Raw genomic sequence first — 20451 nt, 5'->3', positions numbered from 1 at the left:
CTGGTTTTTCACCAGGAGGAGTTTGGGGGATACAGCCTTTACTTTCCCTTCTTTTAAACTGGTTTTAGAGCGAGAGTCTGATATGACACGAGAGAAGTTCTCGGCTTGGGAGTTCATGCCTCTGCCCAGATAGACTTCTCAATTCTCGTAGACTCTCCCTGGCGCCTGGCCAGGAGACGCTCCAAGTTGTTTACAGGTCAACTTCACAGCTGTTTTCGAGCCTTTGAAGTTTTGCTGTACAATTATGTCACGCATAACAAGGCTTTCAGGGATGGTAAACGGTACCGCCTCAGTCGCTAACCCCGTCTGTTGCCACACCTGCTCCCGTAGACCCTAAATGGGCTTTGCTGCAAGACATGCAGTCCAAGCTTGCGTCCTTGATAGAGGACTTTAATGCGGAGAAGGTTGCTACCGAACCTTCTGGCCAACAACCTTCCAACCGGTCGGTTGTGCGCCCTGTTGACGCTGAGGTCACCTACTCGCGTCTGCCAGTTGAGGTGGTTCCTCCACCGATGCGACCCAGTGTGGGTTGCCACCCGCACGTTGACGTTAAGCGACGCTCGGAGGTGGTTGTTGACGTTCAGGACGTTCAACAAACAGCAGAGGTGACTTGTTTTGACGCAGTGCGTCAACCTCAGCAACCCGGTAGGGTGTTGACTGCACAACCCAGACGGTCTAGACAGTCTCGGGTTGACGCTGTGCTTCCTCGCGCACCCATGGTTGTTGACAGTTCACAGACTGTGCAGCAGTTCCATGATATTGCTTCCGGCTCCGTCACGCTTCCACCAGTGCGACCGGACTCAGCGAGCCAGACGTTGCCCACTCCGTTGCCGTTTCCTCATCAGTTTTCGGATGAGGAACCCTCTGATGAGGACGTTGCTGAACAACAAGACGATCAGCCCCCAGAATAGATCAAGCCCTGCTATCCATCCAGAAGATGCTGAAGAAGGAACGCTGCTCAGTCAGGCTGTGGATGAGTCTGGTAGGGACGCTGTCATCCGTGGAACAATTTGTGTCACTAGGAAGACTACACCTCCGTCCTCTTCAATACCATCTAGCTTTTCACTGGAAAAAGGACAAGACGCTAGAAGCGGTCTCGATCCCGGTTTCCGAAAAGATAAAGTCTTGTCTGACTTGGTGGAAGGACAATATCAACCTAAGAGAGGGTCTTCCCCTGGCTGTTCAGACTCCCAACCACGTTCTCTTCTCGGACGCATCGGACGTGGGCTGGGGCGCGACACTAGACGGTCGGGAATGCTCAGGACTGTGGAACTCGAGTCAGAGGAGCATGCATATCAACTGCAAGGAGCTGTTGGCAGTACATCTGGCCTTGAAAAGCTTCAAGTCTCTCCTTCGAGGCAAAGTGGTGGAAGTTAACTCGGACATCACCACGGCCTTGGCGTACATCTCCAAACAAGGAGGTACCCACTCACTGACGTTGTACGAGATCACAAGGGACCTGCTCATCTGGTCAAAAGGTCAAGACATCTCCCTAGTAATGAGGTTCATCCAAGGCGACTTGAACGTCATAGCAGATTGTCTCAGTCGGAAAGGGCAAGTAATTCCAACCGAATGGACCCTCCACAAGGATGTGTGCAAGAGACTTTGGGCCACTTGGGGTAAAACCATCCATAGATCTCTTTGCAACCTCGCTGACCAAGAGGCTTCCAATCTATTGCTCTCCAGTCCGGACCCAGCAGCAATACATATAGATGCTTTCCTCCTAGATTGGTCACATCTGGATCTCTACGCATTCCCACCGTTCAAGATTGTCAACAAGGTACTGCAGAATTTCGCCTCTCACGAAGGGACAAGGTTGACGTTAGTTGCTTCCCTCTGGCCCGCGAGAGAATGGTTCACCGAGATACTTCGATGGTTAGAAGACGTTCCCAGTAGTCTTCCTCTAAGGGTAGACCTTCTACGTCAGCCACACGTAAAGAAGGTACTCCAAAGCCTCCACGCTCTTCGTCTGACTGCCTTCAGACTATCGAAAGACTCTCGAGAGCTAGAGGCTTTTCGAAGGAAGCAGCTAGTGCGATTGCTAGAGCAAGGAGAGCTTCTTCCATTAGAGTCTACCAATCGAAGTGGGAAGTCTTCCGAGACTGGTGCAAGTCAGTTTCTGTATCCTCGACCAGTACCTCTGTAGCTCAAATAGCTGTTTTTCTCTTATACCTGAGAAAAGGACGATCCCTTTCAGCTCCCACTATCAAGGGCTACAGAAGCATGTTGGCATCGGTCTTCCGGCATAGAGGCTTAGATCTTTCCAAACATAAAGATCTGCAAGACCTCCTTAAGTCTTTTGAGACCACCAAGGAGCGTCGTTTGGCTACCCCTGGATGGAGTTTAGACGGGGTACTAAGATTCTTCATATCAGACAGGTTGGAGCCGTTACAATCAGCCTCCCTGAAAGATCTCACTCTTAAGACACTTTTCCTGGTATGCTTAGCCTCGGCTAAAAGAGTCAGTGAGATTCATGCCTTCAGCAAGAACATAGGATTTTCATCAGAAAAAGCCACTTGTTCACTACAACTTGGTTTTCTAGCCAAAAATGAGCTGCCTTCTCGGCCTTGGCCTAAATCTTTCGATATCCCCAGCTTATCGGAGATCGTAGGCAATGAACTAGAAAGAGTCTTATGCCCTGTTAGAGCTCTTAAGTTCTATTTAAAGCGTACTAAACCTTTACAAGGCCAATCTGAAGCTTTATGGTGTTCAGTTAGGAAACCATCCTTGCCTTTGTCAAAGAATGCTTGGTCAGACTTTATCAGATTGTTAATACGAGAAGCTCATTCACATCTGAGTGAGGAAGACCGAACTTTGCTTAAGGTGAAGACGCACGAAGTTAGAGCTGTAACAACTTCCGTGGCCTTTAAGCAAAATATATCTCTGCAAAGTATAATGGACGCAACCTATTGGAGAAGCAAGTCAGTGTTCGCGTCATTTTACTTGAAAGATGTCCAGTCTCTTTACAAGAACTGCTACACACTGGGACCATTCGTAGCAGCGAGTGCAGTAGTGGGTGAGGGCTCAACCACTACAATTCCCTAATTCCATAACCTTTTTAATCTTTCTCTTGAAATGTTTTTATTGTTGTTTTTGGGTTGTCCGGAAGGCTAAGAAGCCTTTCGCATCCTGGTTGATTTGGCGGGTGGTCAAAGTCATTTCTTGAGAAGCGCCTAGATTAAGGGTTTTGATGAGGTCCTGTTGTATGGGTTGCAACCCTTGATACTTCAGATCCTAGGGGTCGATCAGCATCCTAAGAGGATCGCGAGGCTCCGTAAGGAAGACGTACTTAAAAAGGCAGAGTAATTGTTCAAGTCGACTTCCTTACTAGGTACCTATTTATTTTATTTTTGTTATTTTGATAACTTCTAAAATGAAATAAAAATTCTTAGCTCATAATAATGTAAACATATTTTGCTGGTCTCTACCCACCCCCCTTGGTGTGAATCAGCTATTATAATCACCGGCTAAGTTAAATATTGAAAAATGTTATTTTTATAATAAAATAAATTTTTGAATATACTTACCCGGTGATTATAAATTAAAGGACCCTCCCTTCCTCCCCAATAGAGACGCAGTGGGACGAGGAGAAAATTGAGTTCTTTGTTTACATTGAGTACTGGGTATCTGGACGACAGATGGCGCTGTTGGGCACACCCGCAACCTGTGTAGCGATCGCTGGCGAATTTTACCTTAGAGTTTTCTGTTGAGCAACAGAGTTGCAGCTATTATAATCACCGGGTAAGTATATTCAAAAATTTATTTTATTATAAAAATAACATTTTAATAAAGTATTACTGACATCTTTTTGTTTCACTTTAGGCTGTGATCAGATTAGAATATTCACACTTATGAATAACAGTATTGTTTATATTTCTTAACTTATGCAAAACATTTATATACTGTAGTTAATACAGTATTATATAAGCATTAATGTGTTATCATCATCATCATCTCCTCCTACGCCTATTGACGCAGAGGGCCTTGGTTAGATTTCGCCAGTCGTCTCTATCTTGGGCTTTTAATTCAATACTTCTCCATTCTTCATCTCCTACTTTGTGCTTCATAGTCCTCAGCCATGTAGGCCGGGGTCTTCCATCTCTTCTAGTGCATTGTGGAGCCCAGCTGAAAGGAATGGGCGTTTCTTCATCTTTAGAACTTCCATCCTCATACGAAGTTATAAACTTACCTGTCCTCAGTCAGATGTGAGACCTCCCCCATGGCACGTGGTTCGAGTTCTTTGGTCCGTAGAAGGATCCCTGTAGGAACCATTACGACAGTCAACAGTTTGCCTTCTAACCTGGAAGACGGTGTTCTTGCTCGCCTTGGCCTCAGCCAAACGAGTTAGCAAACTTCATTGTCTTTTGTTTGACGTTGCCCATTGAAGAGGATAGGTAGAGATAAGCTTCAGCTTCATCCCTGAGCTTATGCCAAAACTCAGAATCAAGGTTTCGGATCCTAGGTTCGACTCCTTCCAGATAACGAGTCTATGCTCTGTAACTGTCGACTCAATCATCTGTTATTATGCCCAGTAAGATGTTTGAGGCGCTAGCTCAAGAGATCAGCAGCAGCTCGGGCCAGAGCGCCCTCACTGATCGTCATCACGGGCAGAAACAAGAGGAGGATCATGGAAAACACAATTTCCTTATGATTTCGCTGGGTCATTGACCTTGCTCAGAACCGTAATCCTCCTCCAGCACGTTGTTCCAGAGCCCACGATGTCAGGAGCGTAGCTACGTCTCTGGCCTTCAAGAAGAACTATTCTGTGACGCAGGTATTGCAAGTGGGCTTGTGGTAATACCAAACTATGTTCACTGCCCACTACCTGCAAGGCATGACACACAGGAACCTCGATACTTTTTCTATTGATCATGTGGTGGATGCACAACAGCTGATTTAGTACCTCAAGCTCCTTATTGGACAAGTAGCAGAAGGTTGAGGACATTAATTACCTGGGATTTAGTCTGAGTGAATGAAAGGGAAAGTCTGGCTCTTTTCCTTTCTTCATCCTCCCCTCTCTTGGGGAAATCAGCATCCTGGCTCCTCTGCACAAGGTGACCTCAAACCTCTGCCGGTAAACCATTGCTCCATTGCGTATCCTAGTATCGTCCCAATACTGTTGTGTCCCCATACCTTGGCAAGGTGGTATTGGGAATATCTCAATCTCCTCGGTTATTCCCCGCAAGTCTCAGAATAACCTTTACCTTGACTGTCACATTGCTAGTTTCTCATCACACGCAGCTTGCTCGCTAACCCTGTCTCTTGAAGTCCTATCTCAAGGCAAAGTGAGTTCAATCACGGGTGTGTGAATGGGAGGGGTAGCAAGCTCCCCCCCCCCCCCCCCCCTCCCCCCGTTAACCAGCAGGATGGGTAGTTAACCTTCACTAAATTTTAATGGCTCGTCCTTTCAGCTTCGCCAAAAGTAATACCCCTATAAATAGCTAAGGTTTGTATCATTAGGAAAAATACAAATTACCTCCGAATGTCATCTTAAAAACATAATGATGAAGATGATGTGGAAGGATTTATTACAATAAGGCTCCCTCTAAAGAAATGAAAATGAAAGATCATTACAAGTTTGGAATTTAAAATATTGCATTTCCAGATGATTTATTTAATTGAGATGTTATTTATGTTTTCTCAGGAAATATGGCTGCTTTCGATATGGATGATCCAAAGGCTGTAGTTTCCCCTGGTGGTGTTGGTTTTGACATTAATTGTGGAGTCAGATTACTTCGTACAAATCTTATGGAAGCAGATGTAACTCCTGTAAAGGTATGTTTTTATTGAATTTTTTCAATCACTGGTTAGCCATAAGTAACTAAAACTTTTTACTTTTAAAACATTAAAAATTACTTTTGTAGTACCATACCATGAAAATTTTCATTCACAGTAAAATAAATTTAAGCATATATATATATATATATATATATATATATATATATATATATATATATATATATATATACAGTGAACCCTCGTTTATCGCAGTAGATAGGTTCCAGACCCGACCGCGATAGGTGAAAATCCGCGAAGTGACACCATATTTACCTATTTATTTAACATGTATATTCAGACTTTTAAAACCTTCCCTTGTTCATAGTACTGTTAACAAACTACCCTTTAATGTACAGAACACTTAATGCATATACTACAGTACCCTAAACTAAAACAGGCACAAATATTAAAGGCGATTTTATATCATGCGTTTCCTAAACACGCCAAAAAGCACGATAAAAAATGGCAACCAATGTTATGTTTACGTTTATCTCTGATCATAATGAAGAAACAAATGCATTTACACATCTGTGTATAGGTTAGTTTTTGCATCGATTACTGTATATTGATTATTCAGTACAGTATGTTGATTTTGTTATTACCAAGGTATTTAACGCGCATGATGAAAGTGATAAATAATGATATTACAGTAAAAGCTTTTATAAAATATGTTATAACAAATATTATTTACCGTATCTATATAAAATCATACATACGTAGCAAAGCAGGAAAACAATTTACGAGAGAGAGAGAGAGAGAGAGAGAGAGAGAGAGAGAGAGAGAGAGAGAGAGAGAGAGAGAGAGTTGTTTTACATACGTAAATGTAAATTTTAAACAAAAAAAAAAATAGCCCCATTTCATATACAAAAGATTACAAATAGTTTACTTTATCATATTACAGTAGTCTGTATAATACTGTAAAGTTCAGTACAGTATGTTGTTGTTATAGTCGTGGCGATGAAATTCTCACGAAACAAAAACACGCCATTTGATTACAACAGCAGATTCATTCTCTATCTCTCTCTCTCTCTCTCTCTCTCTCTCTCTCTCTCTCTCTCTCTCTCTCTCTCTCTCTCTCTTCGTGTTATACAAAACTTACATTTAGATGAAGAAACTAAAATTAGTTTTCTTAGTGTCAATTAAATACGAAACGAAAAAATTATGCCGAGTCTACATCCATTTCAATCATAGCTAAAAATACGGCATCCGATTTCATCAGCAAACCACTATTTTTTGGGAAACATCATTTTATTCTAGAAAATTGCTACTCTTTAAATAGTTAATTGCACATTAAGAAAGCTTGTACTTTTGTTTTTAAATTTCGGGTGTGTTTTAAAAATCGAGTATTGTTGACTTCTGTTTGTTTTACTTTTGGCTGTGATTAGATCAGCTGACATCTACTGTAGCTGCCGCTCTTGAGAGTGTACGAATACACTAACAAAGTATCGTTTATTACCATTTCTTAACTTATTCAAACCGTCTACAGTATACAGTTGATATTACATAAGCACCAATGTGTTATAACCTATCAAATTTTTTTGTTTATTACATTTAAACCCCCCTCTATCTCTCTCTCTCTCTACCTCTCTCTCTCTCTCTACATCTCTCTCTCTCTACCTCTCTCTCTCTCTCTCTCTCTCTCTCTCTCTCTCTACCTATCTCTCTCTCTACCTCTCTCTCTCTCTCTCTCTCTCTCTCTACCTACCTCTCTCTCTCTCTCTCTGTGGGCTACTTTTCACTACCTCCCATTACTTACCCCTCTCTATCTCTCTAACAAATGATATCTTTGTTGCTCCTCAAAGTTTCATTTATATTGAAAATCAATCATGATTAAATTTTCCTTATTTTCACCAATCTCGCACCATCGGTCACATCGCGGTATTTTCGAAATTTCCGAAAATCCGCGATATATGTATATGCATGGGTTATGAAAAAAATCCGCGAAGTGGTGAATCCGCGATGGTCGAACCGCGAAGTAGCGAGGGCTCACTGTATATATATATATATATATATATATATATATATATATATATATATATATATACAGTGAGCCCTCGCTACTTCGCGGTTCGACCATCGCGAATCCGCGATGGTCGAACCGCGAAGTAGCGAGATTCACCACTTCGCGGATTTTTTTCATAACCCATGCATATACATATATCGCGGATTTTCCAGAAATATCAAAAATACCGCGATGTGACCGATGGTGCGAGATTGGAGAAAGTAAGGAAAATTGAATCGTGATTGATTTTCAATATAAATGAAACTTTGAGGAGCAACAAAGATATCATTTGTTAGAGAGATAGAGAGAGGTAAGGAATGGGAGGTAGTGAAAAGTAGCCCAGAGAGAGAGAGAGAGAGAGAGAGATAGGTTATAACACATTGGTGCTTATGTAATATCAACTGTATACTGTAGACGGTTTGAATAAGTTAAGAAATGGTATAAATGATACTTTGTTAGTGTATTCGTACACACTCAAGAGCGGCAGCTAGATGACAGCTGATCTAATCACAGCCAAAAGTAAAAAAAAAAAAAAGTCAACAATACTCGATTTTTAAAACAACCCGAAATTTAAAAACAAAAGTACACGCTTTCTTAATGTGCAATTAACTATTTAAAGAGTGGCAATTTTCTAGAATAAAATGATATTTCCCAAAAAATAGTGGTTTGCTGATGAAATCGGATGCCGTATTTTTAGCTATGATTGAAATGGATGTAGACTCGGCCTAATTATTTCGTTTCTTATTTAATTGACACTAAGAAAACTAATTTTAGTTTCTTCATCTAAATGTAAGTATTGTATAACACGAAGAGAGAGAGAGAGAGAGAGAGAGAGAGAGAGAGAGAATCAGCTGTTACTACTCAAATGGCGTGTTTTTGTTTCGTGAGAATTCATCGCCACGACTTTAACACAACATACTGTACTGAACTTTACAGTATTATACAGACTACTGTAATATGATAAAGTAAAATATTTTAAATCTATTTTATATGAAATGGGGCTATTTTTTTTTGTTTAAAATTTTACATTTACGTATGTAAAACACAACTCTCTCCTCTCTCTCTCTCTCTCTCTCTCTCTCTCTCTCTCGTAGATTGTTTTCCTGCTTTGTATGTATGATTTTATATAGATACGGTAAATAATATTTGTAAAACATATTTTATTAAAGCTTTTACTGTAATATCATTATTTATCACTTTCATCATGCGCGTTAAATTCCTTAGTTTGTTACTGAGCGTACTTTATGACGCCGTCGTTTCAGGCGGCGTCATAAAGAAAAACATTTCATTTGGAAGTCCTAAGAAAAATTAAGTAAAACATTAGTAATAACCAAATCAACATACAGTACTGAATAATCAATATAATCGATGCAGAAACTAACCTTTACACAGATGTGTAAATGCGTTTGTTTCTTCATTATAATCAGAGATAAACGTAAACAAAACATTGGTTGCCATTTTTTATCGTGCTTATTGGCGTGTTTGAGGAAACGCATGATATAAAGTCGCCCTTAATATTTGTGCCTGTTTTAGTTTAGGGTACGTTAGTACATGCATTAAGTGTTCTGTACATTAAAGGGTAGTTTGTTAACAGTACTACGTACAAGGGAAGGTTTTAAAAGTCTGAATATACATGTTAAATAAATAGGTAAATATGGTGTCACTACTGTCGCGGATTTTCACCTATCGCGGCCGGGTCTGGAAACCTATCTACTGCGATAAACGAGGGTTCACTATATATATATATATATATATATACAGTAGGGTCCCAAATTATGCGTGTTCGAATTATGCGATTCCCCATTTATATGGTCGGTAGTTTAAAAAAAAAAAATTGTTTCTGCAAAGCTGTTCAAAGTCTGCAAGTCAAGCACTACAAAATATATCAAATCTATTGTCTTTTTAGGTATATTGGTACCCCTAAATACAGTGCTTGATAATAAATGTTACCAAACGATATTTATCTTACGTTTTATTACCATAATTTGATGATAAATAGCCTCTTAAAGGATAAAATTCCATTTTAACAATAAAATCAACTTTTAACCATGCGAATCCAGCTGACAAAATGTAAACAGAATTGTGGTTACATTCTCGGCAATCTTTATCTTTCTCTAAACCTTTTGATAATTTTAATGGTATTGTTAATGAAGGTATATTCAAGCATTATTTTTATTTAGTATAGAATATATAAAAGCTTTAGTTTTCCCTGTGGGTATTCAAGGTTTTCACACGTAGGCTGGGTTCGTTTATCGGCAGTGAATAGCGTAAATTTCGGTAACAAGTTGGCAATATTTTGTCATCGTCTAAACAGTATAGATTTGCTTTACAATGATTTGTTTTGTATAGTACAAGGTGTAATTATAAAACCTCTCTCCAAGAGAGAGAGAGAGAGAGAGAGAGAGAGACTCAAATCTTCTCTCTCTCTCTCTCTCTCTCTCTCTGTATGTGTGTAAAAAATAAAAATCTTAGTTCACATATTACAACCTGAGTTTAAGAATGAAATTTACATGACTATTATTAGTTGCGGTGATCATTTCCTCTTTTCAAGTGGTACAAGAAACAAAAACATGGCATTCAATTACAACAGCTGATTCTCTCTCTCTCTCTCCGGTGTTATACAATACTTACATATACTGTGGATGAAGAACCCAAAATACGTTTTATTAAAGAGCGTCAATTAAATATAAAACAAAAAATTATACCGAGTATAAATCCATTTCAATCGTAGCTTGAAAATATGACATCCGATTTCGTCAGCAAACCACTATTTTTAGGAAACTTCACTTTATTCTAGAAAATTGCTACTATTTAAATAGTTAATTGTGCTTTAAGAAAACCCTGTACTTTTGTTTTAAATTTCGGAAATGTTTTATAAATCGTGTATTGCCGACTTATTTTTGTTTAACTTTTGGCTGTGATCAGATCAGCTGATGTCTAGCTCTCGCTCTCAAGAATATGAGCGTACGAATACAATAACAAAGCATTGTTTATACCATTTCTTAACTTATTCAAACCATCTATACAGTTAATATTACATAAGTACCAATGTCTTATAACTTATCATATTTATTGTTTATTACATTTAAAACCATCATTCTCTCTCTCTCTCTCTCTCTCTCTCTCTCTCTCTCTCTCTCTCTCTCTCTCTCTCTCTCTCTCTCTCTCTCTCTCTCTCTCTCTCTAGGATACCTTTCACTACCTCCCTCATTTCTTACCTCTCTCTATCTATCTAACAAAGGAAATCTTTGTTGTTTCACAAAATTCAGTTTTATTAAAAATCAAGCATGATTCAATTTTCCTTACTTCTCCAATCTCGCACCTTCTCTATCATATCGAACGTTCTAGCGGTAACCTAATTGTTCGATGACTTTAAAAACCGGCCTGGGACTTTCTTCTTCTTTTACCTTTTTTTCCAAATGGTTCCATAATTGAGGTGGGTACAAGTTGACTTATAACTGCAGCTAAGAAAAGTATTTTGGATATGGAAAGGACAATTATCTTTCGTAACAGTTTAGAATTATCGTAAATTACCATACTGTTAATAGCGGCTCTTTGCTATTGTTGATAAACGTATGAAAAAAGTTTTCCTGCTTTGCTACAATTTTAGGAATTTATATGGATACGGTAAGTAAAATATTTGTAATAACAATGTTTACTAAATGCTTTTAATATCAATAGTTATCACTTTGATCATGTGTGTTTAACCCTTTCACTGCGGAGAACGACTTTAGTTTACTCAGATTCATAACCTTTCACTGCGGAGAACGACTTTACTCCACACCGCCTAAGAAATTTTAAGCTTAGCGCCTTTTGTTGACTATTTATCTGGCCTCTTCATGCTGCCATCTGTTGCCGATTTTATGAACTACCCACCCTCTGAAGCTCTCGTCTTTCTTCTCCCATTTACTCTATGATTTTGTTATTTTTACGTAGTGTCAACATGAAATTATGATATATATGCATGTTTTTTCGATATAAATCAATATTATTCATGGAGTTATCGTAATATCATGCTTTCCAAGGTTCGTTTAGCGTAAGTAAAAGTTTGTTTACATTAGAGCTCAACAGTTGCCATGACAACTACACAAATAAAAATGTATTTCATAGTATTGGATGTTCAAAATGTGACAGATAATGGTGTTTTCAGAAATCAACATAGAAATTAACTCAATTAAATAAATAATAGTCAAATAACAAACACATTCACAGGAAAAGAAGTTTCGTGTTTTAGATCCGAAGCTTTGTTTACATTCGACAGCTGACGTTCAGTCTATTAGTTGCCTATCGGTCCCTTTATTTTTTAACAGCATAATTTAGTGATAAAAGTTGTTAATAAAGATATAATTTGTTTATAAATGCTTGTTTCACAGTATCATAAATTTCATATATAATTGTAAATTATGGTATTATTATACTTTTAGCAAAACATTCGATATTGCTCTGCTTTCATTAGTTAGCTGACTTTGTCCTTTTAATTTTTCCCTTTACCTCTGGGTTGAAGAATTATTTTTATTTCTTTTCTTTTATATGTGTGATATGGCCTCTACTTCTCGCCAAGTATCTTTAAAAGAAACAGTAGTTACATATAAAGTGAAACTTCATAAGAAAAGTGAGAGAAATAGACAAGCCATGTGTTTATGTGGAATACAATAAGTATATGAGGGAAGTTGATAATTTTGATCAGCTATGCTCAACATATGCTTACAAAAGAAAGTCAGAAATGGTACCAACCAATTTGGCATTTTATCATTGAAGCCGTATTAGTAGACTCAAACATATAACATTCAGAATCCCACTGCTAAGTTGAATAAAAAAAAAAAAATTCAGGGAAAAATTATTAACACTACGATAGAAGGGTATAAGCGGAGCAAAACTCAAGGAAAGGGTACATTTTCTAATGCAATAGAATCTAAACTAACTGAAAGCCATTTTCCAGCTCAATATGTTGACAAAAACCCCAAACCCCAATGTATTATATGTTCTATCTTGCCAAAGAATTGCTTGACGAAAGGTAAAGGCGAATGTATAGGAAAGCAAACAACTTATTTTTGTGATCAAATTGTTGAAAAGCCCCCTCTTTGTATCATTCCATGTTTTGAGACATATATACCCATAAAGTGTACAAAAAGCATTACTAATGTGGAGAATAAATGTATGAGTCAATGATAAATTGGGTGAAGGATTATTAGTGGAATTGATAAAATCATCTTTGGAAAGGAATTTTTGAGATTTTTCTTAATTTTTACCTATTTATCGAAGAATTTAAGGCAAAAAGAGATAAACTCAGGTGAAAATATTGTTAAATCCTAAAGACAGAAAGGTTATAGAACACAAAAAAGTTAGTTTCATTAAATTTTGAGCATTTTGAATTTTTAGTGAAAATGTGCACAGAGCTGTGCAACATCCTATTTGAATATCCGCAGCGAAAGGGTTAATGCGTTCGTTTGTTTATTATGATCGAAGATGGAGCGTACAGTAAACAAATGGAAGGTTTCCGTTTCAGGCGGCGTCATAAAGGAAAAAGTTTTTTCATTTATTTCGAAGTTCTAAAAAAAATTAAGTAGAACAACATTGGTAATAACAAAATCATCATATAAAACTAACCTATACAAAGATGTGTAAATGCGTTCGTTTCTTCGTTATGATCAGAGATAAACGTAAACAAAACAATGGTCGTCATTTTTCATTGTGCTTTTTGGCGTGTTTAGGAAACTCGTGATATCAAATATCCTTTATTTTGATAATTTACGATTTTCAATGATACAACAAAAGCTACTCTATACAGTGATGGTTTTGCTATTCACCAGTTGTCTTATACAATAGATATGACAAACATTAAAATTTGTCTGTATTTTGGGTCCTGTTATAACGAGAAATATACGGTGTTTACACACATCCTGGTTGTAACTTTAACCTTTTTATCAAGTTATTAGAACTTTAAAGTATAATAAATGTTTGATTTATTTACAAAAACAATTTGATAGTATAAAATGATATAGTATAGTATATAGAAAGTATTTGAAATGGGCGGTAAACACGTTTGAATAGGCAAGTTGCTGGTTGCCATGGGCCAAATGTAATTATTTCTGTTAGTTGTGTGTTTCGAAATATGCGATTTTCCATTTATACGAGGTCATTGATCGACCAAATTCTCGCATAATTCGGGACCCTACTGTATATATATATATATATATATATATATATCACACATATACATGTACATGTACGTGTACATGTACATATACGTACACATACACATACATACTTACATAGATATATATATATATATATATATATATATATATATATATATATATATATATAATGTATAAATATTAATTTATTTTTCATTAATATTTTAACTATAAAGAAAATTTTTTTAAGTTTTAGAAGTTGTAAATTGATGAATGGGTATACAGTACCATGGTATTACTGTATTCTTCATTCCCAATTGGTAGTGTTCTATCTTGTAGAATGATATTGTCTTTTTAATCTATTACAGGAACAGTTGGCCCAGGCTATGTTTGATCACATCCCAGTAGGTGTAGGATCCAAGGGAATTATTCCAATGACAGCCAGAGATCTTGAAGAGGCATTGGAGATGGGAATGGACTGGTCATTAAGAGAAGGTAGATCAAAGATGCATCGGCCATTAAATAGTTAACCAGTAGAGTGTGGTAGTTAGAGGTAGGTAGGTGGGTGATGCTACTCACCTGCCTGACTTTTTAGTAGGTCAATTTTGTTTTTGGACCCTAAAAGTACTGATGGTCTCATTGCTGCTCCCCAACTGTTAGATCTTTTTTATTTCTTGGTTTGTGATAAGTATTTGTATTTATTTTATGTTTTTTGAGGACTTTTGTATAGCAGGAGCAGAAGTGTAAGGAAGGTAAGCATAAGCATGTGGTAAAGTGAAATTTTTTTCTTCTTGGATACATACCTTTTGCCTCACAGTTTTTTACCTTGTGAAGTGTGTCACTGTACTTAGTTTCCTGCCTGATGAGGTCACTCTTCTGATCAGGAGGACGATAAACTTCTCCTGGAACATTACTCAGCTTGCTTTTGAATTTCCCTTCTCAAGAGGGAATAACTCATTCAGGCTGAGTGTTTGCTTTTTCCTTTGTGCCTGATTATGATTGTCGATTGTCGTTTGCCGCTTATGTCTGACGTACTCCTGAGTATGAACCTTGTGGAGTGCTAGTGTCAATTGTTTCCCATTTGACATGGGGAAGAAGGGAGATTTAGCTCTTGTTTTTCCTCCTCTACCAACCTCTCTCCTTCCCTCTGCTTTCCACTGAGCGCTTCTTTGTGGAAGTTGTTGACAAAGGAGATGGTCACACAGAGAGGCTCATCGGTAAATTCCTTGGAACTAAGCAATATCCATTCAAGTTACAGTATATGAAAATGATTTAATAAAAAATAACCAAATTTATAGCATGGATAAAAATAGCAAATAAGTTTGTAAATGTGTTGTGGTTTTTTGTGAATTTCTTATTACTATATATTGAATCCTTTTTATTTAGGGATTGATAAGGTTTTGCTGCACAGGGAGAAAAAAATCCATGATAATGCATAATTTTTCTATTTTGGGGATTTGTTGTTCAAACAGTCTAGAGGTTAAACAAAATAGTTTGCTTAAAACTACTACAGTATTTCCAAAAGGTTTTTAATAGATAGAAGTTGGAAACAATATTTATTAAGATAGGAGGGTATTTTTTTATTCAAAATGATAATTTTGTTCCAGTGATCTTTATTTTGTTTTCTTTACTACCAAACCTGCTTTGTTTAGATAGGTTGATACTGGGAGAGTATTAGGGAAGGGGTGAAATCATTGTCGTAATTCTAAGTAATACAGTATTGGTAAATAATTATTATTATAATTATTGTTATTATTACTAGCTAAGCTACAACTCTTTTGGAAAAGCAGGATGCTATAGGCCTAAGGGCTTCAAGAGGGAAAAATAGTCCAGTGAAGAAAAGAAATAAGGAAATAAACAAACAAGTAATCACATACATATACCAAGGCACTTCCCCCAATTTTGGGGGTTAGCCGACATCAACAAATGAAACAAAACAAAAAGGGGACCTCTACTCTCTACGTTCCTCCCAGCCTGACAAGGGACTTAACCGAGTTCAGCTGGTACTGCTAGGGTGCCACAGCCCACCCTCCCCCATTATCCACCACAGATGAAGCTTCATAATGCTGAATCCCCTACTGCTGCTACCTCTGCAGTCGTCTAAGGCACCGGAGGAAGCAGCGTGGCCTACCGGAACTGCGTCACAATCGCTCGCCATTCATTCCTATTTCTAGCACGCTCTCTTGCCTCTCTCACATCTATCCTCCTATCACCCAAAGCTTTCTTCACTCCATCCATCCACCCAAACCTTGGCCTTCCTCTTGTACTTCTCCCATCAACTCTTGCATTCATCACCTTCTTTAGCAGACAGCCATTTTCCATTCTCTCAACATGGCCAAACCACCTCAACACATTCATATCCACTCTAGCTGCTAACTCATTTCTTACACCCGTTCTCACCCTCACCACTTCATTCCTAACCCTATCTACTCGAGATAAACCAGCCATACTCCTTGGACACTTCATCTCAAACACATTCAATTTCTGTCTCTCTATCACTTTCATTCCCCACAACTCCGATCCATACATCACAGTTGGTATAATCACTTTCTCATATAGAACTCTCTTAACATTCATGCCCAACCCTCTATTTTTTACTACTCCCTTAACTTTCCCCAACACTTTGCAACCTTCATTCACTCTCTGACGTACATCTTCTTCCACTCCACCATTTGCTGCAACAACAGACCCAAAGTACTTAAACTGATCCACCTCCTCAAGTAACTCCATTTAACATGACATTCAACCATGCACCACCTTCCCTTCTCGTACATCTCATAACCTTACTCTTACCCACATTAACTCTCAACTTCCTTCTCTCACACACAATTCCAAATTCTGTCACTAGTCGGTCAAGCTTCTCTTCTGTGTCTGCAACCAGTACAGTATCATCCGCAAACAACAACTGATTTACCTCCCATTCATGGTCATTCTCGTCTACCAGTTTTAATCCTCGTCCAAGCACTCGAACATTCACCTCTCTCACCACTCCATCAACATACAAGTTAAACAACCACGGCGACATCACACATCCCTGTCTCAGCCCCACTCTCACCGGAAACCAGTCACTCACTTCATTTCCTATTCTAACACATGCTTTACTGCCTTTGTAGAAACTTTTCACTGCTTGCAACAACCTTCCACCAACTCCATATAACCTCATCACATTCCACATTGCTTCCCTGTCAACTCTATCATACGCTTTCTCCAGATCCATAAACGCAACATACACCTCCTTACCTTTTGCTAAATATTTCTCGCATATCTGCTTAACTGTAAAAATCTGATTCATACAACCCCTACCTCTTTTAAAACCACCCTGTACTTCTAAGATTGCATTCTCTGTTTTATCCTTGATCCTATTAATCATTACTCTACCTTACACTTTTCCAACTACACTCAACAAACTAGTACCTCTTGAATTACAACACTCATGCACATCTCCCTTACCCTTATATAGTGGTACAATGCATGCACAAACCCAATCTACTGGTACCATTGACAACACAAAATATATTAAACAATCTCGCCAACCATTCAAGTACAGTCACACCCCCTTCCTTCAATATCTCAGCTCTCACACCATCCATACCAGATGCTTTTCCTACTCTCGTTTCATCTAGTGCTCTCCTCACTTCCTCTATCGTAATCTCTCTCTCATTCTCATCTCCCATCACCGGCACCTCAACACCTGCAACAGCAATTATATCTGCCTCCCTATTATCCTCTACATTCAGTAAACTTTCAAAATATTCCGCCCACTTTTTCCTTGCCGCCTCTCCTTTTAACAACCTTCCATTTCCATCTTTCACTGTCTCTTCAATTCTTGAGCCAGCCTTCCTTACTCTCTTAAGCCGGCAAATTTAGAATTTTCTTCTGAATGCTGTCCTTCAGATAGTCACTCAGTTCTCTACTCTAGTCCAGACAGGTTGGTCTCTGCAGACAATTTTAATTTTTGTATATTTAATTTTTAAGATACTTTTTCTCTTAATTTTATCTCCAGTTTTTACAACTTTAATTTTAAAGCTTTTTTATCTTAATTTGAACTATCTTTTACTGATTTTTTGCTTATAATTTTATATATGTCTATCTTAGCCTTGATAATGGGACGAGTCCCGAAACGTCGGCACCAATAAATTGAAAGATGTTGTCCAGACACTTCGTTCTCATATATATATATATATATATATATATATATATATATATATATATATATATATATATATATATATATATATATATATATTTGTTCCAACACGGTTACTTACCTAGAACTACCTTCTTAGGAGTTACTGGTTAACTCTACCTAACCGACCAGCTTTTTGTATAGTTTATCTCCCTCTTCCCGTTTTCTACGGGGTCAACCTCTGGCAGTGTGGTACGTGCCCCGAGGCGACCCCGGGGTCAGGCAGCGTGCTATATATATATGTATAATGTATATATGTATATATGTGTATATATATATATATATATGTATATATATATATATATATATATATATATATATTTATATATATATATTTATATATATATATATGTATATATATTTATATATATATATATATATATATATATATATATATATATATATATACAGTATATATATATATATATATATATATATATATATATATATATATATATATATATATATATATATATATATATATATGTATATATGTGTGTGTGTGCATGTATTTATGTACAGTATATATATATATATATATATACACACACACACACACACACACAGTAGGGTCCCGAATTATGCGAGAATTTGGTCGATCAATGACCTCGTATAAATGGAAAATCGTATATTTCGAAATGCACGACAAACAGAAATAATTCCATTGGGGCCATGGCAACCAGCAGCTTGTCTATTCAAACGTGTTTACTTCCCATTTCCAATACTTTTGATGTACTATACTATATTTTTTTATAATATGAAATTGTTCTTGTGGATAAATCAAACATTTAATATATTTTAAAGTTCTAATAACTTGAAAAAGGTTAAAATTACAACCAGGATGGGTGTAAACACCGTATATTTCCCGTTATAACACGACCCAAAATACAGACAAATTTTAATGTTTGTCGTATCTATTTTATAAAACAACTGGTGAATAGAAAACCATCACTCTATAGACTAGCTTTTGTTGAATCATTGAAAATTCAGAATTATCAAAATAAAGGCGCTTTTATATTATGCGTTTCCTAAACACGCCAAAAACCACAATAAAAAACGACTACCAATGTTTTGTTTACGTTTATCTGTGATCATAACGAAGAAATAGACGCATTTACACATCTGTGTATAGGTTAGTTTTTGCATCGACAGCAATCTTACCAAGTATTGATTATATGTTGATTTTGTTATTACCAATGTTCTACTTAATTTTTCTTAGAACTTCCAAATAAATTAAATGAATGCCATTTATATAATGTTTTTTTTTATGACGCCGCGTGAAACGGAAACCTTCCATTCGTTTACTGTACGCTCCATCTTCGATCATAATAAACAAACGAAGGCATTAAACACGCATGATCAAAGTGAAAAATAATGATATTAAAAGCTTTTAGTAAATATGTTATTACAAATATTATTTACCGTATCTATATAAATTCCTACATACGTAGCAAAGCAGGAAAACTTTTTTTTTCTTTTTGCGTGTAATCAACAATAACAAACTGCCGCTAATGACAGAATGATAATTTACGATAATTTTAAACTGTTACGAAAGATAATTGTCCATTTCATATCCAAAATACTTTTCCTAACTTCAGTTATAAGTCAACTTGTACCCACCTCAATTATGGAACCATCAGAAAAAAAAGTAAAAGAAGAAGAAAGTACTAGGCCGGGTTTTAAAGTCATCGAACAATAAGTTACCGCTATAACGTTCAATGTGACAGAGATGGTGCAAGTTTGGAGAAAGTAAGGAAAATTGAATCATGATGGATTTTTAATATAATTAATACTTTGTGCAGCCACAAAGATTTCATTTGTTAGAGAGATAGAGGTAAAAAATGAGAGGTAGCGAAAGGTAGCCTAGAGAGAGAGAGAGAGAGAGAGAGAGAGAGAGAGAGTTTTAATAATACTAAACAAAAAATATGATAGATTAAAATACATTGGTGCTTATGTAATATTAACTAACTGTATAGATGGTTTGAATAAGTTAAGAAATGGTATAAACAATACTTTGTTACTGTATTCGTATGCTCCCAAGAGCGGCAACTGGACATCAGCTGATCTGATCACAGCCAGAAGTAAAACAAAAAGAAGTCAGCAATACTTGATTTTTAAAACACTCCCGAAATTAAAAAACAAATGCACAAGTTTTCTTAAAGCGCAATTAACTAATTAATGAGTAGCAATTTTCTAGAATAAAATGATGTTTCCTAAAAAATTGTGGTTTGCTGACGAAATCGGATACCGTATTTTAAGCTATGATTGAAATGGATGTATAAACGGTATAATTTTTTTGTTTCGTATTTAATTGACACTTTAAGAAACCCGATTTTGGTTTCTTCATC

The 20451-nt window shown here is 36.9% G+C and overlaps 1 protein-coding gene across 2 annotated transcripts in view; it reads left to right on the top strand.

Moving 5' to 3' along the window:
- Positions 1–20451, top strand: part of RtcB (RtcB RNA ligase) — a 266421-nt gene that overhangs the window by 167504 nt on the left and 78466 nt on the right. Inside the window, exons 1-2 of one of the 2 annotated variants that reach the window (XM_068346063.1) lie at positions 5649–5775; positions 14286–14412. In XM_068346063.1, coding sequence (XP_068202164.1) covers positions 5650–5775; positions 14286–14412 — 253 coding nt within the window. In that variant the 5' untranslated portion in view covers position 5649. Of the gene's footprint in view, positions 1–5648; positions 5776–14285; positions 14413–20451 lie in introns of those variants that run through there. The other variant, XM_068346064.1, reaches the window with a different exon arrangement.

This window comes from Palaemon carinicauda, chromosome 22 (assembly GCF_036898095.1).
Source record: "Palaemon carinicauda isolate YSFRI2023 chromosome 22, ASM3689809v2, whole genome shotgun sequence".
Classification (NCBI taxonomy): domain Eukaryota; kingdom Metazoa; phylum Arthropoda; class Malacostraca; order Decapoda; family Palaemonidae; genus Palaemon; species Palaemon carinicauda.
The sequence above is the reverse complement of the archived record's forward strand: the minus strand, read 5'-3'. Positions and strand labels throughout refer to the sequence as shown.